The 27,302-nt window shown below is 44.7% G+C and overlaps 1 protein-coding gene across 2 annotated transcripts in view; it reads right to left on the minus strand.

Moving 5' to 3' along the window:
- GABRA3 (gamma-aminobutyric acid type A receptor subunit alpha3) overlaps positions 1–27,302 on the minus strand; it is a 422,933-nt gene that overhangs the window by 75,156 nt on the left and 320,475 nt on the right. For both annotated transcript variants that reach the window (XM_075324027.1, XM_075324028.1), the window contains one exon: positions 12,190–12,410. In XM_075324027.1, the coding sequence (XP_075180142.1) occupies positions 12,190–12,410 (221 nt within the window). The remainder of the gene's footprint in view (positions 1–12,189; positions 12,411–27,302) is intronic.

Genomic DNA, 27,302 nt, shown 5'->3' on the forward strand with positions numbered 1-27,302 from the left:
ACACTTATAACTTTGGTGATTTTGTGACGCCAATATTCCCCGCTACATTAGGCTATAAGAGTGTGTGCAATATTTATGTGATATATATATATTCCCTATATATCCTCAACATGTTTTATGTAAATGTTCTCTGGAATTTCTGTAAAATTAGACATATGTATGCGGGTTCTTCTAAGTGATTGAATCATACTTACATCTTTTGATTGTATTCTTGTATGTCCTATACCATCATTTGTATTTTTTATGTCACACATTGTCCATGGATTGATCTGCCAATTTTCCTGATGTGCCAATGTTAACAATAAATTGATTTACTTTGCGCCTTACTTTGTTTTTTCTCCTGTTTTTCTAACTACATCAGGTTGAGCTGCACACAAACATTCCTTAAGGCACAACACCCCCGGCAGTGTTCTATTTTTCATTTTAGTTTTTTCCTCCCTTTCTTCCAAGAACCATAACTTTTTTCCTTTTCCGTCAATATAGGCGTATCAGGGTTGTTTTTGCGGGACGAGTTGTCCTTTTGAATGACACCATTCATTTTACTATATAGTGTACATTACAAAAATTCCAAGTATGATAACATTACAAAAAAAAATGCAATTCCACAATGTTTTCATTTTTCATTATATTGTAAAACTGACCAGGCAGTATGATTCTCCAGGTATGAGTTCATAGATACCAAACATGTATAGTTTTCTTTTATTATTTAAGTGGTGAAAAAAAACCCCCAGACATTTCTAAAAAAAAAATAATTGCGCAATTATTGCTATTTTCCAAGACCCATAATGCTCTCATTTTTTGGGAACTGGGGCTGTGAGCGCTTATTTCTTCTATCCTGAGCTGGTGTTTTTTAATTATACCATTTTTGGGTAGATGCGATGTTTTGATTGAATGTCATTCATTTTATTGCAAAGTTGCAGGGACCAAAAAACGTAATTTGGCCATTTTTATTTTTTTTACGTTACGCCCTCTACCGATCGGTTTAATTTTGTTTGATATTTTGATATATCGGGCATTTGTGAAAGCGGTAATACCAAATATGTGTATTTTTTAATATCGATTTATTTTCAAAGGGGCAAAAGAGGGTGATTGTAACTTTTGTTGTTTTTTTATTTTTTAGATTTTTTTAAACTTTTTTTTTTACTTCGTTGTTTTTACTAGTTCCCTTAGGGAACTTGAAGCTGCCACTATCTGATCGCTTGTACTGTACAGAGCCGTGCTGATGCACGTCCCTTGTGTTTGATATTACTCGGTCACTATGTGGTGGTAATATGTGGTCTGTTCATGCGGTGGCAGTATTTATCCATTGCATGTGGTATTATTCAGTCACTATGTGGTGGTAATATGTGGTCTGGTCATGGTATGGCAGTGTTTGTCATCTGTTTGTGGTATTATTGGTCTTGGTATAATGCATTATGTTGTGAATTATGTTCATTTGTTCTCTTTGATATTAATTATATTATTTACTTCCATTAGAGATTATATACTTGGAAGTTTAACCTCTCCCTGTCCTGTGACTATTAGAGAGTGGCAGAGATTGCACTTACAGAGGTTCTCCAGTGAAAACAAGTAATCTCCTCTCCATAGGCTGATATCTTATAGCTTGGTGGGGTCCGACTGCAGGGACCCGCACCGATTGGCAGCATATGGAACTTTTATCCCCATTAGACAGGAGCTTGCTTATGACTCTACCACTGCTCCATTCATTCCCTCAGTGGCTGTGAGTGCTGTACATGGCTTTTTCTGGCTGCCCCAAAGAGAATCAATGGAGCTGCAGTCAGTCATCCGACCTGCTGCATTATAAAATGAGGAAAAAAGTGCCCTGTCATGGATAAAGGTTTTCTGTTCTTTCAATTGGTGTGGTTTCCAATGGTCGGATTCCATCAATTAATAATTTATCACTGATCCTGTGGATCCCATGGATTGATGATAACTTGTTTTTACCAAAGAGCCCCATTAATGCAAACTACCGTAATGGTACATCCCAGTCATTGTGTGCACACAGTAGATGTGCAGGAGATGCCTGTATTTTTCTGTTGATGCTCCACTATAAGGGGAATAACGGCTAATAGGTATTTGCATATAGTGGTAAGGTGGGCCCCTAGAATCAATCTCTCCTGTGGGCCCCGGACACCCCATTCTCTCCCTGGGTGCAGAAATGTTTGCAATAAATCTGTGAACATAACCTTACATACAGTGCCCATAGATTTAAGCTAATGCATGCTGTGATACAGTTGCACCAATTCTAAAGAAATGTGTGCTGACATACAGAAGTGCACTGCACAATATGCTTTTTGTATGGGAGTAAATATCAAATCTGTACAATTAATATATACAGGCCTACATTCTGTAGACTTTTTCAAGAGATCCTATAAAACTTAAACCGAAAACATGGTGTGTACATAATGTAACAAGGCTACTCACTTGGCTGCGTGTTGAGGTAAGGACAGGAACGGTTTCATTAGAAAAGTCCAGCAAGTTTATTTTAAAAGTCTCATAACTTGCTTCAGCAGAAACATAAAGCAAGCCTTTTCGGCCACAAAGGTATAAAACAACAAAAAAAACCCCCAATAAGTCCGTGTCACTGCGGGCGTGCCCGCTCGGCATAAACAGTCCACTTTCACACAGAGCTCCTCTCTGTTAGAGTCCAGCAATCCCCAAACACAGACACCCTATGAGACTCCTGGTCTCCTTTTATATCCACAAGTAGACCCAGAAGTGGAGGTATGTGAGCAGCCAGACCCACCCATCTCTCCGGCTGCTCGTAAAACCCGGCCCTAATATTCTCCTAATATTCTACTAATATTCTCCCAGCACTACATGTACTGGAGCTTACTCCCGGGCTTACATTACAGAGGATAACCATCTCTGCGACACATACCTCCCATCGACTATAGGACCAGTAACCCTGTTACACACCTCCCCTCTCTGCCCAAAGCCGTGGGGCTTGGCACCACCTACCACTAGACAAGGGAGTCTCGATAGGGAATCAGCATTACCATGCAGCCGCCCAGCTCTATGTTCAACATGGAAGCTATAATCCTGCAGGGCTAGAAACCAACGGGTAACTGGCATTCCTACCCTTTTTCTCCCTCATCCACCTGAGCGGGGCATGATCAGAGATCAGCCGAAACTGTCTACCCAGCAGGTAATAACGTAACGTGTCCACCGCTCACTTTATGGCTAAACATTCTTTTTCTACGATAGAATAATTCTTCTCACAAGGTGACAGTTTTCTACTCAGGTAAAGAATGGGATGTTCCTCTCCGTGTAATTCCTGAGACAGGACCGCTCCCAATCCAACTTCCGAGGCATCCGTCTGGACCACGAACTCCCTCTTGAAGTCGGGTGCCACCAGGACCGGTTGTTTACACAAAACTACTTTCAATTCCTGGAATGCCGTTTCCGCCGCTGAGGTCCACTTGGCCATAGCTGATTTCGTTCCCTTAAGGAGGTCAGTCAGAGGTGCAGCTACCATGGCAAAGTTGGGAATAAATCTTCTATAGTACACTACGATTCCTAGAAAGGCCCTGACCTGCTTCTTCGAAAGTGGTCTTGGCCAGTTCTGGATTGCATCCACTTTGTTGATTCGGGGTTTAATTACACCTCCACCTACCACATAGCCGAGATACTTGGCCTCTTCTTTTCCCATGGCACACTTTTTCGGATTTATAGAAAACCCCGCCTTCCTCAGTGCATCAAACACCGCCTGGACCTTTCCCAGATGGCTTCCCCATTCAAGACTAAAGATCACAATGTCGTCCAAATATGCCGCTGCGTAATCCTTATGGGGTGCCAGGATCTGGTCCATGGCCCTCTGAAAGGTGGCCGGGGCTCCCTGCAGTCCAAACGGCATCCGGGTGTATTGGAAGCATCCGTCAGGCGTAGAGAAGGCTGTCTTCTCTTTGGCATTTTGTGACATGGGAATTTGCCAATATCCTTTTGTAAGATCCAGGGTGGTTATATACCGTGCCGGGCCCAACCTCTCAATCAGCTTGTCGACACGAGGCATCGGATATGCATCAAACTTGGAGACTTCGTTCAGCTTCCGATAATCGTTACAAAATCTCCATTCCCCATCCGGCTTCGGCACAAGGACAATTGGACTGGACCAACCACTCTTGGACTCCTCGATGACTGCTAGTGTCAGCATTCGTTTCACCTCTTTGGTGATCGCCTCTCGCCGAGCCTCAGGAATTCGATAGGGTTTTATGTTCACCCGCACGTGGGGCTCTGTCAGAACCTCATGTTCTATTACCTGGGTACATCCAGGTAGGTCCGAGAACAGGTCTCTGTTCTGCTGAAGTAACTCTCGACATTGCTGTTTTTGGGCTTTCGACAGCGACTCTGCCACGATTACATCGTCAATGTTATCTTCTGGCTTGGCCACCAAACATGAGGTTTCCCGGGATTCCCTGTCTTGCCATGGCTTGATAAGGTTGATGTGGTAGATTTGATAGGGTTTCCGCTTCCCGGGTTGATGTACTTTGTAGTTCACTTCTCCCAGTTTTTCTACTATTTCATATGGGCCCTGCCATTTGGCCAGATACTTACTCTCCACTGTCGGAATCAGCACGAGTATCCTGTCTCCGGGGCTGAAGTGTCTCACTCTGGCCGACCGATTGTAGATCCTTGCTTGAGCTTCTTGTGCCTGGAGGAGGTACTCTTTTACAATGGGCATTACCTTAGCCATCCTCTCCTGCATCTGGGTGACGTGTTCAATGACGCTTCGGTAGGGGGTCACTTCGGCTTCCCAGGTCTCCTTGGCTACATCTAAGAGTCCCCAGGGGTGTCGGCCATACAGGAGTTCAAATGGAGAGAAGCCAGTAGAGGCCTGTGGAACCTCCCGGATGGAAAATAGTAAATACGGTAGCAGGCAGTCCCAGTCGCGGCCATCCTTCTCAATTACCTTTTTGAGCATATTCTTTAATGTCTTGTTAAACCTTTCCACTAGACCATCCGTCTGCGGATGGTAAACCGACGTCTTCAATTGATTAATCTGGAGGATTTTACACAACTCCCGCATCACCTTGCTCATGAAAGGGGTCCCTTGATCAGTCAGGACCTCCTTTGGTAGCCCTGTCCGGGCAAAGATGTGAACCAACTCACGGGCTATACTTTTGGCTGACAAGTTTCTCAGGGGCACTGCTTCCGGGTAGCGTGTTGCATAATCGAGGACCACCAATATATATTGGTGCCCACGAGCAGACTTGACAAGAGGACCTACCAAGTCCATGGCAATTCTCTCAAACGGAACTTCTATGATGGATAACGGCACTAGGGGACTGCGGAAGTAAGAAGTTGGAGCGGTTAGCTGGCAGGTGGGACAGGACCTGCAATACTCCCTGATCTCACGGTAACATTCGGGCCAGAAAAATCTTCTAGTAATCCTTTCTTGTGTTTTATCTACGCCCAGGTGGCCAACCAAGATATGTGAATGGGCTAAGTCCAACACTTTCTAACTATAGGGCCCTGGGACTAGCAGCTTGTCAACTGTTTCCTCTCCTATCTTTGTGACCCGGTACAAAAAATCCCCGCCCATCATGAAATATGGAAATCTAGTGTCAGCTCCGGGCTCCTGAGCTACGCCATTTATGACTGTTACACTATTGAATGCTTCCCTCAGAGCTAGGTCCCTATGCTGGGCAGACCCAAAGTTTTCTATGCTCACCCCTAACTCAGGAACATCTGGCTCAGAAGACGTTGTCTCCTCCTCATCACCCACAAGCACACACAAAGGGAAACAGTCAGACACCGGCTGTGGTGGGGCTTCGTTTGGAGCGATCTGGCTTTGCTCCGAGCCTCCGGTCACGTCCCCCTTCCCCCACAAGTCCCAAAATAAGGAAAAGTCTCGACCAAGGATAATGGGGTGCAACAAGTCCGGGACCACGCCCACTTCATGGGAATCAGAATCTTGCATCGTCTCAATAATCACTCTGGCCACAGGATAGTCTTTTGCATCCCCGTGGATACAGCGGACTCCAAACCTCTTTCCTGGGATCAAGTTCAGCGGGGGTGTGGCCTTTATCAGGGTCACCAAACTCCCCGAGTCTAATAGACCAGTCATTCGCACCCCATCTACCTTTACGGGACATGCTTGTGGCCCCTCACTGGAGGGACAGTCCACACTGCAGGCCGGATATGCGTAATAGGAGCACCGGAGCACCGCCGACCTAAGTTACACTCCATCTGTTCGGTGGTCAGGGGACAACGGGCAGCAATATGACCTGGGCCATGGCATCTAAAGCAAATTATGTCCCCAGTTGAGACCTTCGGTACTAGCTCCGGGGCCCCCTTTGACCTTGAATGTCCCGCCCCTTTTTGGGTATCCACTCCCTGTTGGAAACCCCAGTATGTAGAGGGTGAGTTCTGTGGCTTCCCCAACGACCCCTCTACCACCTGGTATCGCTCGACCAAACCAACCAGGTCATCAGCGTTCTGGGGATCACCCTGGGCAACCCATGTCTGTACCGGCCTCGGAAGGGAGTACACGAACCGATCCATTACCACTCGCTCCACCATCTGTGCTGGCGTAGAAGTCTCTGGCATCAACCATTTCTGGACCAGGTGTACTAAGTCAAACATCTGGGAGCGGGGTGGTTTGTCACGGTGATATGCCCAGCGATGGACCCGTTGGGCCCTGACAGTCATTGTCACCCCCAGGCGTGCCAAGATTTCGGTTTTTAATTTTACATATTCTTGCGCATCTTGTTGGGTCAAGTCATAGTATGCCTTCTGCGGCTCCCCTGTTAAGTATGGCGCCAGCACCTCCGCACACAGTACTTGCGGAAGTTTCTCACGCTCGGCAATTCTCTCGAACACCGTTAAAAAGGCCTCTATGTCATCCCCAGGGGTCATTTTCTGCATCGCATTCCTTACCGCCTTTCGGATGCATGAGTCATCACCTGGTCTCTGGGTTGGATCAGTTCTCGGACCACGTATCGCCTCTGCAAGAAGTTTAATCTGCTGCTGCTGTTCCTCTCGCTGCTGCTGCAACTGTTGTAACAACAGCCTATTGGTTTCCTGCTGGGCCTGTTGTTGTAGCTGCTGGGCTTGTTGTTGTTGCTGCTGAGCCTGCACCAGGTGTTTAATCACGTCCTCCATCTTGGGTGAATCAGCCTTGCCACTCACAGCCGCCTTCACCCAGGACATATATTGCTCCTGCCGCCATCACACGTGTTTCCTGGGAACGATGCCCACATTCTCCACCAAATGTAACAAGGCTACTCACTTGGCTGCGTGTTGAGGTAAGGACAGGAACGGTTTCATTAGAAAAGTCCAGCAGGTTTATTTTAAAAGTCTCATAACCTGCTTCAGCAGAAACATAAAGCAAGCCTTTTCGGCCACAAAGGTATAAAACAACAAAAAAAAAACCCAATAAGTCCGTGTCACTGCGGGCGTGCCCGCTCGGCATAAACAGTCCACTTTCACACAGAGCTCCTCTCTGTTAGAGTCTAGCAATCCCCAAACACAGACACCCTATGAGACTCCTGGTCTCCTTTTATATCCACAAGCAGACCCAGAAGTGGAGGTATGTGAGCAGCCAGACCCATCCATCTGTCCGGCTGCTCGTAAAACCCAGCCCTAATATTCTCCTAATATTCTCCTAATATTCTCCCAGCACTACATGTACTGGAGCTTACTCCCGGGCTTACATTACAGAGGATAACCATCTCTGTGACACATACCTCCCATCGACTATAGTAACAGTATACAGTAACCCTGTTACAAAATATTCATGCCCTGAGCTATTTGAATGCAAAGAATAGAAAAATACTATTTAGTTTTCACTGGTACTTATCCAAACAGCATGTACAAAGTGTTAGAAAAAGGGTAAAAAAGCAACAAGATATAAATGCTATAATGTAACTTCCCAGTACCGCAATATTGTCAGAATTTGTTCAATATTTTTCAGTACTGCTATAAAATATGTGATAGGCACATGGGTAATTTAAAGCTAACTTAATAACTGATACATACATGATTTCAGCCAGGTATGGTGTTTTTATGTGCTGTCCAGCGGTAATTTTTAGTTAGGTAGCCATGTAGGGGACACAGCTTGCATGTAGAAAAAGCAAAATTGCACATCGCCCTGAAAACACCATCCCCACCGTCATACATGGTGGTTGTAGCATCATGCTGTGGGGAGGCTTTGCTTCAGCAGGGACAGGGAAGCTGGTTAGAGATGATGAGAAGATGGAAGGAGCTAAATACAGGACAAACCTGGAGGAAAACATGTTAGAGGCTGCAAAAGTCTTGAGACTGTGTTGTAGGTTCATCTTCCAGCAGGATAATGACCCTAAGAGTACCAGAGATACAATGGAATTGTTTAGACCAAATGTGTGTGAATGGCCCAGTCACTGTGCAGACCTATTATATCACAAAAGTGAGTACAAGCTTCACATTTTTGTAAATATTTTATTAGATAGTTTCATGGGGCAACACTGCAGATATGACACTTTGATACAATGTACAGTTGTCAGTGTACAGCTTGTATAACAGTGTACATTTGGTGCCCTCTAAACAACTCAACACACAGCCATTAATGTCTAAACCGCTGGAAATAAAAGTGAGAACACCCCTAAGAGAAAATGGCCAAATTGCGCCCAATAAGCCATTTTCCCTCCCCGGTGTCATGTGACCGCAGGACTGGCGCATAGCAAATGTGGTGCCAATATTCAAAAAGGGGACAAAAACTGAGCCGGGAAATTATAGGCCGGTAAGTTTAACCTCCTATGGTTGGTAAAATCCTTGAGGGTTTCTTGAGAGATGCTATACTGGAGTATCTCAAGAAAAATAACCTTATGACAGAGTATCAACATGGGTTTATGAGGGATCGATCCTGTCAAACTAATTTGATCAGCTTCTATGAAGAGGTAAGTTCAAGTCTGGACCAGGGAAATGCAGTGGATGTTGTGTATATGGACTTTTCAAAAGCTTTTGATACGGTGCCACACAAAAGGTTGGTACATAAAATGAGAATAATGGGGATAGGGGAAAATGTGTAACTGGGTTAAAAACTGGCTCAGTGATAGGAAACAAAGGGTGGTTATTAATGGTACGTACTCGGACTGGGTCTCAGTTCATAGTGGGGTACCACAGGGGTCAGTATTGGGCCCGCTTCTTTTCAACATATTTATAAATGACCTTGTTGGGGGCATGCGGAGTAGAATTTCAATATTTGCAGATGATACTAAACTCTGCAGGGTAATCAATACAGAGGAGGATAATTTTATATTACAGGGAGATTTATGTAAATTGGAGGATTGGGCTGAGAAGTGGCAATTCAAGTTTAATGTAGATAAATGTAAGGTCATGCACTTGGGTAGAGGAAATAACATTTATGATTATGTACTTAATTGTAGAACACTGGGTAAAACAGACACAGAAAAAGACTTGGGTGTATGGGTGGATGGTAAACTTCACTTTAGTGGACAGTGTCAGGCAGCTGCTGCCAGGGCTAATAAAATAATGGGATGCATTAAAAGAGGTATAAGTGTTCATGAAAAAAATATAGTTCTACCTCTGTACAAGTCACTAGTGCGACCGCACTTAGAATACTGTGTACAATTCTGGTCACCGATATATAAGAAGGACATAGCTGAACTGGAGAGGGTGCAGAGAAGAGCCACCAAGATTATTAGAGGAATGGGTGGGCTGCAATACCAAGACAGGTTATTAAACTTGGGGTTATTTAGTTTGGAAAAACGAAGGCTTAGGGGGGATCTAATCACAATGTATAAATATATGAGGGGACAGTACAGAGACCTTTCCAAAGATCTTTTTACACCTAGGCCTGCGACTGGAACACGGGGGCATCCGCTACGTCTTGAGGAAAGAAGGTTTAATCATAATCACAGACAAGGATTCTTTACTGTACGAGCAGTGAGACTATGAAACTCTCTGCCGCATGATGTTGTAATGAGTGATTCACTACTAACATTTAAGCAGAGCCTGGATGCCTTTCTTGAAAAATTTAATATTACCAGTTATGTATATTAGATTTTATGACAGGGTATTGATCCAGGGAACTAGTCTGATTGCCGGATGTGGAGTCAGGAAGGAAATTTTTTCCCCATTGGAACTTGTTTGCCACATTGGGTTTTTTTTTGCCTTCCTCTGGATCAACATGTTAGGCTACGGGTTGAACTAGATGGACTTAGAGTCTCCCTTCAACCTTAAAAACTATGATACTATGATACTATGATGACTCATTAGTGTTACAAGATCTCAGGTGAGAATGAGAAGCATATGTGTTACATTTGGTGTTATCGCTCACACACTCTCTCATACTGGTCACTGGAAGTTCAACATACCTCCTCATGGCAAAGATTTCTCTGAGGATCTGAAAAAAAGAATTGTTCCAGCTGCAGCATGGTAGCTAAGACTAAACAGTGGTTTAACAAGATATGTTCCACTGAGATCAGGCCTCGCCATGGTCGACCAAAGAAGTTGAGTGCACGTGCTCAGCGTCATATCCAGGATTGTCTTTTCAAAATAGATGTACAGTATGAGTGCTGCCAGCTTTGCTGCAGAGGTTACAGGGGTGGGGGGGTCATCCTGTCATTACTCAGACCATACACCACACACTACATCAAATTGGTGTGCATGACCAGATGAAAGCAACTTCTAAAGATGATGCACAAGAAAGCCAATAAACAGTTTGCTGAATAAAAGCAGACAAAGGAGATGTTACGGGAATTACGTCCTTTGGTCTGATGAGACCAAGATAAACTTTTTTGGTTCAGATGGTGTCAAGCATGTGTGGTGACATCCAGGAGTACAAAGACAAGTTTGTCTTGCCTACAGTCAGGCATGGTGGTGGGAGTGTCATGGTTTGGGGCTGCATAAGTGCTGCTGGCTGTAGGGAGCTACAGTTCATTAATGAAATCCTGAATGCCAACATGTACTGTTACATACTAAAGCAGAACATGATTCCCTCCCTTTGAAAACTGGGCCGAGGCAAACTAACAACCCCAAACACCTCCAAGACAACCATTGCCTTGCTAAAGAAACTGAGGGTAAGGATGCTGGACCAGACAAGCATATCTCCAGACCTAAACCCTATTGAGGATCTGTGGGGACTCCTCAAATGGAAAGTGGAGGAGTGGAAGGTGTCTAACATCCATGACATCATAGAGGATGGAAGAGGATCCAGTGGCTCCTGTGAAGCTTTAGTGAACTCCATGCATAAGAGAGTTAAGATAGTGCTTGAAAATAATGATGACCACACAAGATATTGACTGTTTGGGCACAATTTGGCCATTTTCACTTAGGGGTGTACTCATTTTTGTTGCCAGTGGATTAGACATTAATGGCTGTGTGTTGAGTTATTTAGCGGGAACACCAAATTTACACTGCTATACAAGCTGCACACTGTATCAAAGTGTCATGTCTTCAGTGTTGTCCACTGAAAAGAGATAATAAAATATTTACAGAAATTTGATTGGTGCACTCACTTTTGTGATACAAAATACGACTTAGAATCTGTGACAAGAATTGAAATTTGCTGCTCGCAGCCTCCTTCCAATCTCACTGAGCTACAGCTATTTTGTAAAGAAGAATGGGCAATAATTTCAGCTTCTAAATGGGGAAAGCTGGTAGAGACATCCCTCAAGAGACTTGCAGCAGTAGTTGCAGAGAAAGGTGGTCCTATAAAGTACTGACTCAGGGGTACTGAATACAAATGCACATTACAATTTTCAGATTTAATTTTTTAAAATGTGTAGAAAACCATTTATTATTTCCTTTACACTTCACACATACTTGCTATTTAATGGCATATGGTATCACATAAAATGTCATCAATATATATTTAAGTTTTTAGGTTTAATGTGAAAAAAATGTGGAAAAATTCACAATAGGAATATTTTTCAAAGCACTGTACTTTAAAAGCCATTCACCCTCTTCTCCCATCCACTCTTGTTGAGGGAGAGGTTTCTCCCTTCTTGTATGTACTGTATAGGGAGAGACCTGTCAGTCAATGACAAAAGGTGAGGAGAGAAGATGCGGAGAACCATCCTGTGTGACTAGGCTCCCGAGCAGTTCGGTCACCAATGGATTTTAAAGTATGGAAAACATGGCTGAAATCGTACAGCTTTTGCCTGATACATGCTGCAAAACCTAATTATATTTTCAGATTTCAATAACTAACAGTCTCAATAATGGCAGATACATAAAGTATATCACCTCATGGTGTAAAGTAAGGTCCCGTTGTACGTCAGTCTCAGTAGCTTGTTGGGTGTGGTCATGTTGTGCGCCACAGATTTCTTTCCATTGTGGAAGAAAGTGTCCGGAGTCCATATCTTGCTCGCCAACAGGTTATTCAGGGGTAGAGTTTTTATCGGACCATCAAATTTCAATCTCTCATCCAACCAACTCTGTCTGAAGAACACGTCTATGGTATATTCCTAGACAAGAAATATATAGAGATGCAGGTAAACAAAATGTTACAAATATGTGCAATGTTTCATTCAATTTGATGCATATCTTCTTCAATTGGATTATTATGTTCTCAGGGGTTGCTGTTTTCTCTCTAATTTACCTAGTTTAAAGGGAACTTGACATCTTTCTGTGGGTATAATGAATTAGATCTGGCTGGACGATTGCAGACATTTACATTATTCTCTGAAACACTCTAGTGTTTTAGGTAACATACATTTTAAAGATCCGGCAGGGCACCACAGCCCGAGGGAAAACTGATCCAGCTCTTCCCAGCACTGCTGGTGATTGATACGTCTTTCCCATCTGTAATAGGTAATTCACAGAACAAACAGGGGACAGCATCCTCATCTTGAACCTGAACTATTGTTAGAACAGTATGTTAACATGGCGTGCTATATGGGGATACAATTGGGATTAGGATTGGTGTCCAGGGAATTTACATATGGAAATATTTCGTGCTTCATAACATTTTGCTGGGATGGACATCCTGCTTGATATTTATATTGCCTACCTATGTACTAATTTTTGGGTGAACACACATATACTGCATTCCCCTCTATCTCCGGCGCTGTGGTTGAGCTGCGTGCATGGCGCATGCGCAATTCTGGGTGCATACAACCGGTGGTGTCAAAGAAGGGACCACGAATGTGTGAATGACATCTAGGAAAGCTTCTTTCCTGCGCATAGTTACATAGTTACTTAGGTGGAAAAAGACCTAGGACCATCTAGTTCAACCTTCCTCCACCAGTTCTACATTTGGTCACTAAGTCATTTATAACCAACAATGTTGTGTCTAGTGAGGAAATCATCCAGCCCTTTTTTAAAAGCTGTTATAGTATCAGCCATTACTACTTCTTGTGGTAGGGCATTCCACAGTCTGACTGCTCTAACTGTAAAGAACCCTTTCCTATTTAGGTGACGGAATTCGCTTTTCTTCCACTCGCAGTGAGTGCCCCCTGGTCCTTAGTATTGTCTTTGGAAGAAATAAGTCATGTGCCAGTCCTTTATATTGACCACACATGTATTTATACATATAAATGAGATCTCCTCTGAGACGTCTTTTTTCTAAGCTAAACATATCTAACTTTTTCAACCTCTCATCATATGGAAGGCCTTCCATTCCTTGTAATAGTCTAGTTGCCCGCCTTTAAACTGCCTCTAACTTCTGAATGTCCTTTTTAAAATGTGGAGCCCAAAACTGGTTCCCATATTCCAGATGTGGCCTTACAAGTGATTTATAGAGGGGTAACAATACGTTGGGATCACAGGATCTAATCTCTCTTTTTATACACCCTAAAATCTTGTTTGCTTTAGCAGCTGCTGCCTGACATTGAGTGCTGCTGCTCAGCTTATTTGTAATGAGAATACCCAAGTTCTTCTCCTGTTCTGTAGTCCCGAGTTTACTTCCATTTAATGTATATGCAGCTATAGGATTACTCCGTCCTAGGTGCATTACTTTACATTTATCAACATTAAATCTCATTTGCCAAGTATCTGCCCATTCTGACATCTTATCCAGATCTTTTTGTAATATTGTACTATCAAGGTCAGTTTTTAATATCCTACATAGTTTGGTGTCATCAGCAAAGACTGACAGTGAGTACACTGTGACTACCGCCAGTTTGTGTGCTTTACATTTCGGGGGTCGCGATGGCTGTGTACGCGCGATATTTAACTGAACTGCGGGGGGAGGCACCTGGGAATGTCCATTATAAGGGCGGGTTTTTGACAATACAGACAACGTGTGGTGGCCCTTGAGAAAGGACACAAAACGCGCGTCGGGCCTGAGTCGTGGACGGTGTATATTTCGGTATGTATAGATTTGCCCTATGCACTACACTAGGGGAATTACCCTGTTTGACTTATTGACATATGTAGCTCCATAGGTGCTGTATATACCGGAGGGATTCACATATGAAATCATGACTATGGCAATATCATAGTATGCTGATTATAGTTACAGTGGGGTTATGTACAATACTGATACTGTATGTTGATTGGAGTTATCCTTTGCCCCACTCTGATTACTATTCTCTAACATCACTGTCCTCGTCCCCACCCCTGTGGAGTTTTCTTACTCCTTGTATTTGCCTCACATATATCCCACTGTGACTCATGGGTTGTGTCACAGATGTGGTGTATACAATTTTTAATGTTTTGGATGTTGTATATCTCAAATAAAATTGTGTTGGACATTTAATTACTCTAATGTGTGTTTTTGGACACATACATTTTGTCTTTCCCATGTGTGTACATAGCTAGAGACCTGTCAATCATCTGCAGCAGAACTGTAAAAGGATCTTTAAAGTATATTTTCTCTGAACACCTGAGCGTTCCAGATAAAGATATACCTGACTGCAATTGTGCATCCAGGATCTGATTTATTCTACCACATTTTTGGGCAGCATGAATCATCTGACAGGTTCCCTTGAATAATAGTTTAATATTATACTTTTACATAGAATCTCCACTATGGGGGATTCTCACCACTATAAAATTCTGATAAAAAGAGAATAACAGTGCACATTCATGTTTTAATATCCTCCTTTCTTCTAATAGGAATTCCTAGGTCTCAAAGGCTTGATATACTTTCTATATGCCTACCTGTTATCCGTGGGGAATGAGTCACAATCATTAGCAGTCAAAGAGAAATGGGGGCTATTAATTCCTAATATACAGGAGGAGGGTTGGGAAGAAATTTTGGAATCCCCAACTAAGGTTTCCCCCTCAATTAATAATAAAATGTTTCAATTATATATAATACACCAAACGTACTTAACCCCCCCATAGATTGTTCCGGATGGGCCATTTGGCAACTTCAAAGTGTTTAAGATGTCATGCCAAGGATGCAGACTATATTCATATGTGACGCCCTGGCAAAACCAGGGTGTTACAGAGCCTGCAGACATCCAGCAAAGTGGAGGCCATTCTCCTCCTTGGTAATCTGATCCCACACCAGTGCAGCAGGACAGACACCCCCCCCCCCAGTATAAGAGCTAAACAGAGCAGGAGGGGAGGGGCTGGGGCAGAGTGAGTTTGGAGTGTGAAGAGAGCAGACCAGGAGAGATAGCTCCTGGCTGCTATAAGGAAGGGAAGTGTGAGGAAGGGGCCCGAGGTGGCCGGGGCAGGGTAGTGGCCCGCCGGCATCCAGGGGTGACCCAGATCACTGCAGGGTGATTGGGCTCCCCATTCCCGAGTGAGGAAGGAGAAAGAAGCGTCTGGCTGCAAAACAAGACCAGGAACCTGCTGTACTGTGTGTGGGACCCCAAACACCCTCTGCACCGAAGGCTGCAGACACCGGCAATTTCTGGTTAATTCCTGACTCTGTGTGAATTTTCTTGCAAAGCAAACTGTGAGTAACAACATCCCCCAGTCCAACCGGGCGCACAGCTCTCAGACGGTCTCTATCTCCTCCCTGCACCACCTCACCGGGGTCCCGGGACACCAACACCCTACCCGTGGAGGGAAATCACCACCTTGCTGCCCACCACCATCCCCGGGATCCATTAACCGGCAGCGGCGGTGCTCCGTTACTTCACCGCACACCACGGGTGGCGTCACGGACAATCTCCCTTACCTAATCCCCTTCTTACTGTGGAGCCTGGGATCACAGACCGGGTCACGCCACCGTGATACCCACAGAAGTGACCCCGTGGCCCGGATCTGAGTACCCCTTATCCTCGGGCGACACACATATGATATGGAGCTGCCCGGTGATCAAATCCTTCTGGCAAGAGGTTGTTTCAATTGTTTCCTCTTTGGCGTCCTTCCCTATTTCCCTTGACCCACTGTTATGTCTTTTTGGGGTCCTGGACCCATCCGATTAAAATTTTGTTATGGGAGACTCTTTTTAGAGCCAGGAAACTCATAGCCCTACGCTGGATGGATAATTCATACCCAACTACGAGAGCCTGGAGAGAATTGATTAATACAATTATCCAATTTGAACAGACATTATACCAAAATTAAGGGTGTCCTGAGCAGTTTACCAAGGTTTGGGCAATATGGAACTACTCCCCCCCGACAATATCCACTTGAGTGTGATGCTGTGGGGAGTTTCTTCTTTTTTACCCAGGAGATGCATTCTGTTGGTTCTGGACTGTATCACTTTCAAAGCATTATAAAGTTGGTACTTGGCGGCAAAACGGTTATTTTGTTTTTCTAGTTCTCCTTTTTGTTAGTTTATATTTATTTCAGGTGCTTCATCCCTACAGCTTGCTCATGTTGAATGAAAACAGTGACTCTTGGAATTATCTGCTGTCATGTTTTATTGCGTTATTCATAAGTACGCTGTAATTCCTTCTTGTTACTGTAAAGATATTCCTCAGGATAGGTCATCAATATCTGGTAAAGCAGGGGTCCCCAACCTGTGGCTCGTGGCCTCATGATATGTGGCTCGCGGCTGTCTGCCAGATAGGTATATTTGCAAGGTTGTGCAAACTGCTATGAAGATCAGGTCTCCAAATGGTGACATTTGTGAGTAAAGGCTACTTTACACGCTACGATATCTGTCCCGATATCGCTAGCGTGGGTACCCGCCCCCATCTGTTGTGCGACACGGGCAAATCGCTGCCCGTGCCGCACAACATCGCCCGGACACGTCACACATACTTACCTGCCCGGCGACGTCGCTGTGACCGGCGAACCGCTTCCTTTCTAAGGGGGCAGTCCGTGCGGCGTCACAGCGACGTCACTGAGCGGCCGCCCAATAGAAGCAGAGGGGCGGAGATGAGTGGCCGGAACATCCCGCCCACCTCCTTCCTTCCTCATAGCGGCCAGGTGGCAGGTAAGGAGAGGCTCCTCATTCCTGCGGCGTCACACATAGCGATGTGTGCTGCCGCTGGAGCGACGAACTGCATCGTTACTGCTGCAGTAACGATAATCGAGAATGGACCCCCATGTCACCGATGAGCGATTTTGCACGTTTTTGCAACGATGCAAAATCGCTCATCGGTGTCACACGCAGCAACATCGCTAATGCGGCCGGATGTGCGTCACAAATTCCATGACCCCAACGACTCCGCATTAGCGATGTCGCAGCGTGTAAAGCCCCCTTAACCCCACACAGAAGAGCAGATCTGAATGTAGGTAGGTAGCTCAGGAACTTGGTATACTGCCTTGGTGTGGTGATTTCTGTGGAAAAGCTTGGGCTGTCATTATTTTGGTAATGGGGGCTCTGGGTGTCACTACTATGAGGGGCAGAAGCTCGAGTTGGTTTGTGACTCTCTCTCAGAGTGAATGTGGATCTCAAGGTCAGAAAGGTTGGGGACAACTGTAGTAAAGCGTCATTCAGCAGCCCCACATTCAGATGTTATTGATGCTGGTGTGGCACCCCTGAGGCTTCAGTCACCACAGGGTACTGCGCCTCACTTAAGGTGCGGTACTCATACCGGGTAACGAAGTGGTTTCACACATCCACAAACCACACAAAGTTAGGTGCTTTCCCACAGGGGTTGGCCTATGGTAGATAGGGGGTGGCCATCACAAGGCATGGGACTTTCCTGGTCACTAGGACAACCACCCGAGGGGCGAGCACCACTTGGAAAAAGGAAGGAGCATCTTCACACTTTAGTCAGTTTACCCCGGGCACAGCTTGGGGTGAAGAGGACAGTCGGGACTTCGGTCCAGGCATCACCTTTTACACTTCTGGGAGCACTACAAGACCCGTGGCTTGAAGAAGGCAGCTCAGGCCGGGCTCTCTACAGCTACCGGGGATTCCAGGGTTTGCGGAAAGTGCAGGAAACACCCGCAGCCCGTTCCACATTCCATCCAAGGGACTGGAGGGAACCCGACCAGAAAGGACACACAGTGGGAACACCAGCGGTGACCTCAGAATTATCCGGGATTGGCTGGAGCCCATCACAGCAGAGACCGGTATCCCCGGACAACCAAAGGACAGTGAGTAAAGACCTGGACCCACAACTACAGTGTCTGTCCTTCATTGCCGGCGCCAGAGCACTGCGCTTCGGCGCCAATGGCCATTACTACCTCCATCATCCTCCCTGGGGCCTAGCTTCACATGCGGGAAGATTAACTATCCTAGCTGCGACACCATCTGTGCCGCCCCCATGCCCGCAGCAGCCGGGCTGCTCGGATCCGGACCCGCTGTGTGGCTCGAGGGATCCTCCGGACCTAGGGGTCACGCGGATACGCCGAATGAAAACGGGGACGTAGTTGTACGGCCTTGGCCGTATTCAGTTCGTGACGCCACCCACGGTGTGTGGTGAAGTGGTACACCACCGCTGCTGTTGTGGGATACCCAGGGGAGATGTAGTGGCAGCCGAATGTTAACCCCTCCGTGGGTAGGGATGGTTGCCCCGGGGCCCAGTGTCTCTGTGCAGGGTATAGCGATGGCAGGGGCTTGCGCGCCCGGACATACCAGGGGATGTTTGGTTACTCACAATGAAATGAATCACACGAGTCTTTTGGTAAACCAAGGTGCTGGTGGCCGGCTGCCGCGGCCGGTTATACTCTGGTCCCCCACCCGGGCTGGTGGTCGTCATCGTTTCCTCTGCACTAGTTTTGGTTGTGTGGTTAGACTTCCCGGTATGGAACACGGGAGTCCGCTCCCGGCTTTTTGTGTACCTGAGGAGCCGTGCCCGCTGATGCTGACCCGTGGGATCTATGGGCCCTGGCAGTTGCCCTATTTCTCTCTGTGGGTGGTTGTCTGCTTTTGGGACTTTGGTTGGGACAGGACCTATAATCCTGCACTCAATCGGTTGATTAGCTAGGCCGTTGGTTCCGGTCCTGGCTTCAGGGTCCGAGTACCCCCTCTGTGCACGGTTTCCGGTCGGGTCTCCGGTGTCAAAACCGGCGGGCTCCAACCCTGTCCCGGTCCACCTCGGATCTGCCCGTTTCCTGCTGACGGAGACCACCATCTGCCACCTAGCCAAGGCACCAGGGCTCCGACCCTGGCACCGTTCAACTTGAACTTCTCCTTTGCTGGAGCTACGCCTAGCCCCAGCCTCTACTCCTCTCAACTTGAACTTAATCTGAAGCTTAACTGCTTGTTTTCCCGCCCCGGGCTGTCTAGACCCCTAGGGGGGCGTCTCCTAACCGCCTGGTCCCTCCCACTGGTGTGCCTGTCTTGCCCTGAGGGGGGTGACTAGGGTTTCAGGTCGGCTGTATGTAACCCTGTGAGGGATGGTGTTGTGCGGGGGCCTAGTGTGTGACTACCTGGTTTTGCCAGGGCGTCACACATCCACCCCAGAGGACAGCGACCGCAGCGGCGGCTTATCCCTGGCCGCATACTGCAGGTGGCGTCACAAGACATCTCCCAACATCTTCATCTCCCCACTCATCCCATCCTCCATTCCCCTTTTGTGGACACCTCGGGGTCACGTAACCGGGCAGGCCACCTCGACATCCCTCTCCACCACCAGCTCGGTGATGAGTATTCCCAAGACCCCGTGGGGTGCTCCACTGGCCTGAGGTATCACAACTGTACCTGGCCATAGTCATAGGGGGGTAGATATGCATTACCCGAGCACACGGCTATATAGTTGATGGGACTGTACTGTGCATCTCTGCAACTGAGCACTTCCAGCAACTACCAGCTTTGAGAAGCTGGTCGAAGAGGGTGATGAGTGTCAGAGCCCAACGATCAGATATTGATGACCTATCCTAAGGATAGCCCATCAATGTAAAAGTCCCAGAAAAATCCTTGTTTAAAAGAACAGAAAGTCCTCAGTGGTTAGCCATTAAAAGGTATCAACCACTGAGGACTTTCTGTTCTTTTAAACAATTTTTTTATCTCTACTGGCTAACACGGTACAAAGATATATTTTACTTGCAGAAAAATCCTTTAATTTCAAGTAGTTTGATCAATATTGGCAAAATCTATTATTTTTTTTTTTAAGAAAGATTAGTAATTCCTTATGCTTATAGGCATATGGTGCTCATAGCTGTACAGTCCAGAGCAACCTTCCTCCCACAGATCAGCCAGCTAGAACCGCACTGTTAGTCAGCTAGGGCAGAAACTGAGCAAATGCTGTAAGAAGGGTGCTCCAGACCATGACATCTCCATTTTCTTTCCTTTTCATATAGGAATCTGTGGGAGTCTAAATTTTATTTTATTAAATGTGTGTTTGTGCATGTAAGGTAGTATGAGTATACTAAAGGGGCTCTCCACTACTAGGACAACCCCTTCTAATACCATGTTTGCCCCAGGTAAAATAATATAGCCTATACTCACCTCCTTTATTTGCTCGGTTCTTGTAACCGAGGCTCACGTGATGTTGTGATATCACATGAGCCCCATGTAAAATCAGCGCCTGCTTCTGTTACCCCACCTTCAAAGCAAGTGAGCAATCAAGATGAAGTGAGTGGCAAGGGTGGGGAGACAGAAGGCGGCATTGATTGGATGCAGGCTCAATTGACGTCAGAATTAGAGGTTGGCGAATAGTCAAGTATTCATGTTCAGATTTTTTTATCCCGAATCATTTATATTATTTGTACTGAATAACGAACCTAATGCAAGTCAATGGAAAACTCAAATCATTTTCAGGAGGACCTTGGAAGTAGGTCTGGGGGGGCTGTAACAATGCTGCAAATGATGGAAAAGTGCTGAAAGTGAATGGGACAACATGAGAAAGATGCCTGGCTCCATTTCTGTTGCACATTTGTTTTGTTGTCAGAATATGACAGGGGTTAAAACAGAGACGAATACTTACAGTTTCCCTTGGCTGTCACACTGCTTCCTGGTCCAATCATTAAAGTTCATGAATATGCACAGTTTCCTCCACCCACCCTCTGTAACAGTGTCTGTGATTGGTTGCACTCGTGCTTCTCCTGCCCACTCTCTGCACCAGCATCTCTGATTGGTTGCCCTCACACTAGCTGTTGGGATCAGGAAGCATAGTGTAAAAATAAATAAATAATTGGAAATAAATGGTGCATTGTCCCCCATATTTTGATACCCTGTGCTGATAAAGCAGACAGTTACAATCTGCAGCCCCTGGTTGGGAGCATTATCTTGGCTGTGTATCAAAATACGAGGGACCCATATGTTTTTTTTTTTAGATAAATGATTAAAAAATGTTGTAAGATCCCTCTCAATATTGATACCCAACCAAGATAAAGCAGGGAGATGGGCGCTGGTATTCTCAGACTGGGGAGGCCCATGATTATTAGGCCCTCCAAAGCCTAAAAATAGCAGCCTGCAGCCGCCCCAGAATTGTTGCATCCTTTAGATGCACCAATTCCTTCACTTTACCCAGCTTATTCCAATTGCCCTGTTGTTGTGGCAATTGGGGTAGTATAAGTGGTTAATGACAGCTGTGAATTGTCAAAAATTCACAACTGTCATCAGGCCCGAGGTTAGTAATGGTGAGGTGTCTATAAGACCCCCCTATGACTAACCCTGTAAGTCAAAAGAAATAAACACAAAATAAAGAGAAAAATCCCTGCTCTGCTACATCTGAGGTCACAGTGCATGGCCACATTAGACAACATGACGAAGCACTGCAGCGTCAGGGACACACTGACTGAGCCGCAGTTGTAAGAGTGGTGACATCATTGAGTTCACCTGACGTCATAGCTGGGGATCCTACGGTATTCCATCTGTGACCTCAGGTAAACTGACCTGAGGTGAACTTATTGAATACAGTGACCTCACTTCAGGTGAAGTCATTGAAGTCACTGCCGGACTACTGAATTAGGTGATGTGCACATGTTCAGTATTTAGTTGCAGACATTTTTGCACCAATTCTGCATCTCCTGGCAAAAAAATGCAATTGGTATGCAATCCCCGAATATTTAGTGGTTGAAAATCAGGCGCTAAACATGTGGGGTGGGACTCAAAATTCACGAGATGAATACCAAAATACTCGTCGAGTAATGGATATCGAGAATACTGTAATATTCATATAAGTAACGAATAGTGCCAGGTATATTTGCTTAGTCACAATGTCACATGAGCCAAGGAAAGCGAACCGTGGAACTGCTGGAATGCAGATTTACAATGTAAGTTTATATGGACTCCTTCTGAGCCTCGTTCTGCCGCTCCACATACTTACATTGAAAGGCAACTCCTGTGTCTTCCAGGGTGCAGCATGACCCGTTGCAAAGCAGTGATATCACTGAAAAGTGGAGAACAGCTCTGGATCCCGTAGAAAGAGCAGCGTTAGCTGAATATATTAAGGCTGCCTGTCTGTGTAAACTAACAAGTATAATAAATTGCAATGCGAAAATATTACAAGTATACTATATATATATGCTTCTATATACTTCTGATACAAATATTGCATGACAAAGCTATAACGGGGCTAAATAAAAGCGTTGAAAATAAAACAGTTAAACAGTTACATAAGGTGCATGTGCACGTAGTCCTGCTTCATTAAGGTAAGTTATCTGTAGTAATACATTTATAAGACAATTTCAATGTAAACCCTGTACACAACATGAATATACCATGGGGTACTACCCACCAGCGGTTGCCATCCTCGATGCGCGTTTTGCCTTGTGGCTTCATCGGGAATACTGCGTGTGCACCTTATGTATCACTATATGCACATATACTTTATATAGTACTACATGCACAGGAATTCAGCCTGTATAGTTTGGTAATAATACTTGCACGTGCACTTTATGTACTACTGTCATGCGGTGTGCTGCTCTATACGCATCAGGTGTCATGGCGACTTAGGACTCCGTTCACACTGCAGAGTCTGATATGCCATCTGGTGCTTCTGTATTGCCTAGTCAGAGCCAGGCGTGGACCAGTTATGTGCTCACTGATGATCGGTCTGGCAGGAGTTAATTCCTGCTAGCCTGTAACTTGCTGTTGGGGTCACAGGTTCCTGAAGACGTATCACAGCTGCCTCCGCCCTTTAAAAGATGATGGATCCTGGTCCTCCATGCCGAATATAGCAAAAGTGATAGCGGTCTTGGCGCATGGTTATTTAGCTGCTGGAGCACTGTTGTATGCCATCGAGGTGTGTTGTGGAGATACCCTTGTCGTTGTGTATTTCCTTCATCTTCTTTATTTCCTCTCTGTGCCCATATTGTCTTTACCTCCGTAATTGACTGCTGTTAGTGTGAGTTTTAGTTTTTTCCTGTCTGTCTATTTGTTTGGGGAATTATCACTGCAGTCTCGGCCCCTTGTCTGGGTGGGTGTATGTCTTGCTAAATTCTACTAAAAAGGGGGCTGAAAGCCCGTACTTACGAAGCGCTCACTGATATCCTAATCAGGCACGAATACTAATATTCTTTATAGCAAGATACTATTTATTTTAATAGCACATGAATATATATAGTCAATGGTACATAGGCATAAGAACTATAGTCATAGAAACTTATACAATAACAGAAATATGCATCAACATTACCGTTATGTTGTAGCAATCCTTTCACATCGGAGGGAACTCGAGTTAAGATAAGGAATCAACATGACATGGCATCACAGGAACAGTGCGTACGTACACTTCAATGTCCTGGAAGGTATTTCCCTATGGCATCTTGGCATGGCATCACAGGAACAGTGCGTACGTACACTTCAATGTCCTGGAAGGTATTTCCCTACCTTAAGCGAGTTCCGTGTATATTTTATAGGAAAATATTGTAGGTTGTGTCTAAATGGTCACCAGCATATGACAGCTGAGTCATGTTCATGTAACTTGACCACAAAATGTTGTAGGTAACGGCAGCTTCCTGCACATTTCCAGCACATCCTGTCAGTTGACAACTGGCTGACCACAGTTTAGTGAAATATTGCAATGAGCCGTAAATTTCATCCTTAAAACTGTCTTTAAGCTAACCACAAGTTTCCTGTAAGTGGAACTGTAAATGTTACTTCCTTTATCTTCAAAACTGCTTCAGAAACCTGTATTCCCTGGTCATCATTTTGGCCCTCCAAAGGACATCTTCTTTGATACTGAATTATTGATGGATCAAATAATATCTGGGATCACTCCTATCTTATGATTATGATCTGATTCCTATCTAATCACACATTCTTTCAGTCATATCACATTGGTATCACAATCGGTCCTTGATCCCAGGGATTATTTTCCATCATCAGTATTCCACTAGAAGAAGATCACTCGGAATATACCATACCATGACCAAGAAATATCGCTTGCCACAAATTGTCTTGCTTTGTTTAGATAAACGTTGAATCACAAATATAATCACTTTCACTACTTTTGTACAGTATATTAAAACTAAAAGCAATATTATCTGAAAAGCTCCCTTGAATATCATGTGTTTTGGCATTTGCTTGATATTCAAAGGAATCATTACACATTACATTTCCCGATATGTTACTACAAGTTTCACTAGTCCCATTTATGAACATATTGGCATAAGGCCATAACATATCATGAATTGTCCTTTCCACTAAGCTGGGTTTAAAAGCATCTACAGTATTTATAGCTGTCCCAAAACTTATTTTTATATTCCCCATAGGGATGAATCCCAGGTTAGTCAGTCCAGTCTTATTTCTTGGTACCCAAATTCTTCCCTTGAAAGCCAGATATTGCAAATTGGTGACTGTTGCATTCAAATTGCCTTGCCACCATGGAAGATTGATCCATCCCACTATGGAAATGGGTACTGTAGTATTCTATAGACGAACAGTTCGAGTGTCTTTATCAGCAAGATGATCAGAACAACTTTTCTACTTTAAGATTTCCTCCATCGATACCGGGACATCCAGATAAGGGATACTGGTGGCTGTAACCGGAGAATGTGTACAGATCCAGCAATCTGTGTGTTGAAAATGTGATGGTGCATCAGAAATTCATTCGCCACAGGTTCCTCCTGATGTAGACTTGTCCATCCAACGACCAGAGAGGCAAACATCAAACACAGGAATTTCTCCATCTCATCACTATCGAGCTCTTCCCAGTAGCCGATACCATGGATTTCGCTTATTTACAACACCATCTGCAAATAAAGATACACTATTATTCTCGTAAATAACATTTTTCTTGTGGGACATATTCCCACTTCTCCACTCCTGGTCTCATTATCAGGAGAGTACGATCTTTTCCCACTGCTATTACCTCTGTCTCTGAGGGCGGTCCTTGGAGGTTTTGAATCCATATTTTTGCTCCTACATTTGTAATATTAGAGGATCCAAAACCTTTAGTACCCCGTATTGTTAATTCTGCTGGGGCAGTTCCTTCTCTTATTTCAGACAAGTTTATTGGGATAATCAACATCTGAGCCACCCTCTGGTGTTTCATCAATATCAAAGGTTCATTTCCAAAATTTAGCATCAGTACCTTGATTTCTCCCTGATAATCTTCCTCTATTACCCCTCCCACCACTATGGCTCCTTTTAACACTAAACTAGAACTAGTGGCTATTTGACCATAATGATCCTTTGGTATATGGCAACCCAATCCTGTTGAAATTGGTTTTACCTTACCTGGGGGTACCACGACAGTTTCCAATGTACTGAGGTCTAAACCTGCTGAATAAGGTGTCGCTCTTTCTGGTGTGCCCAAACAGCTGTACCTTGCCTTGTCAACTGTTGGACTGACTTGTCTGATGGCTGCTGCTTTATCTGCTTCTGAATTAAACAAACGTTCAAGTGAGTTAGTAGGGACATGAGCATCGACATGAAATACAGTGGTCTTGGTAGATTGAATAATCCCTTCAATGTCTTGCCACACTTCCCCGACCATCTCAAACACATTTTGCTGTTCCTCTCCCCATTGGAACTCATATTTTTTCCTCGTTACGTTGTACAAATGAGCCAACATTTGTCCCAAATGAGGGATATGTTGTCTCCAAAAATCAAACAATCCAATATAAGACTGAGTCTTCTGTTTGGATTTAGGGACCAGAAAATTAATAATTTTCTGTCTGGCATTGGGCAAGATCTCTCTGTGCCCCTTGTTCCACTGAATCCCTAGACATGTTACCACCTGAGACGGTCCTTGAACCTTGGCATCACTGATTTCCCATCCTTTACTCCACATATGAGCAACCAGTTTTGTCAATTGATCTTTCACACTTTGCTCATCTTGTCCTTGTATCATTATATCATTGATATAATGTGAGATCTGCATTTCCTTATGACAAGACATAACCCCAAAGGAGAATTTTCCTTTGGTTAGATTAAGAGTCATCCATTTTAGGATATCAATTCCCAAAATATATTCTGGTATAGGTACTACCAGTACCGTATACTCCTTGATGGGTAAATTACCTATCTTCAAAGCTACCTGTGTCTGAACCCCGGTGATCACTTGACCACCTAGTCCAGCAATTTTTACTCGAGGTCCTTTTATTTTTTCTGGGTTTCCATGAATTAAAGTAGCCTCCGCCCCCGTGTCAATCAAAGCTGGGACTCTTTGAACATTTCCCCCTTTCCAATGTATGCTAAGATTGACGTAGGGACGTTCGTCCCTTTTTATCAATAGGGGGGCTTGGCTGGCTACCTATGGTAAATCACTTCCTTCTGAACTTTCATTTACACAGACTTCAGTCTGTGCATTAGCCCTTCCTTCCGTGACCTTTGTGGCCACGGCTGCAGCCAGTTCTTCCCATGGATAAACTGACTGAAAATCTTCCCAAGACACTTTCTTTGGGGTTTTTTCCCCTTTTCCCTCTGATTTCTTTACCTTGGGGGTTTTTGAACCCCCTTCCACATTTGTAGTGGTCACTTTCTTTGCAGATAGAACTTTCTGTTTGTACAACTTCCATAATTCTCCTGTCTCCTTTCCATCAATCCTTTCCTTATTGATCCCGGCTTTAAGCAAAGCCTGGAACATGTCTTTGCGAGACACCCATGGGGCCTCCCCTACTGATTTCTCTTTACAATCAGGATTGTTTGGCTTTTTGTATGCTGGAGGAGCATGTTTAACCAGCCTATTTCTTATGCTGGCTGTCAATGGGTACTGGAGATA

This window comes from Anomaloglossus baeobatrachus, chromosome 9 (assembly GCF_048569485.1).
Source record: "Anomaloglossus baeobatrachus isolate aAnoBae1 chromosome 9, aAnoBae1.hap1, whole genome shotgun sequence".
Classification (NCBI taxonomy): Eukaryota; Metazoa; Chordata; class Amphibia; order Anura; family Aromobatidae; genus Anomaloglossus; species Anomaloglossus baeobatrachus.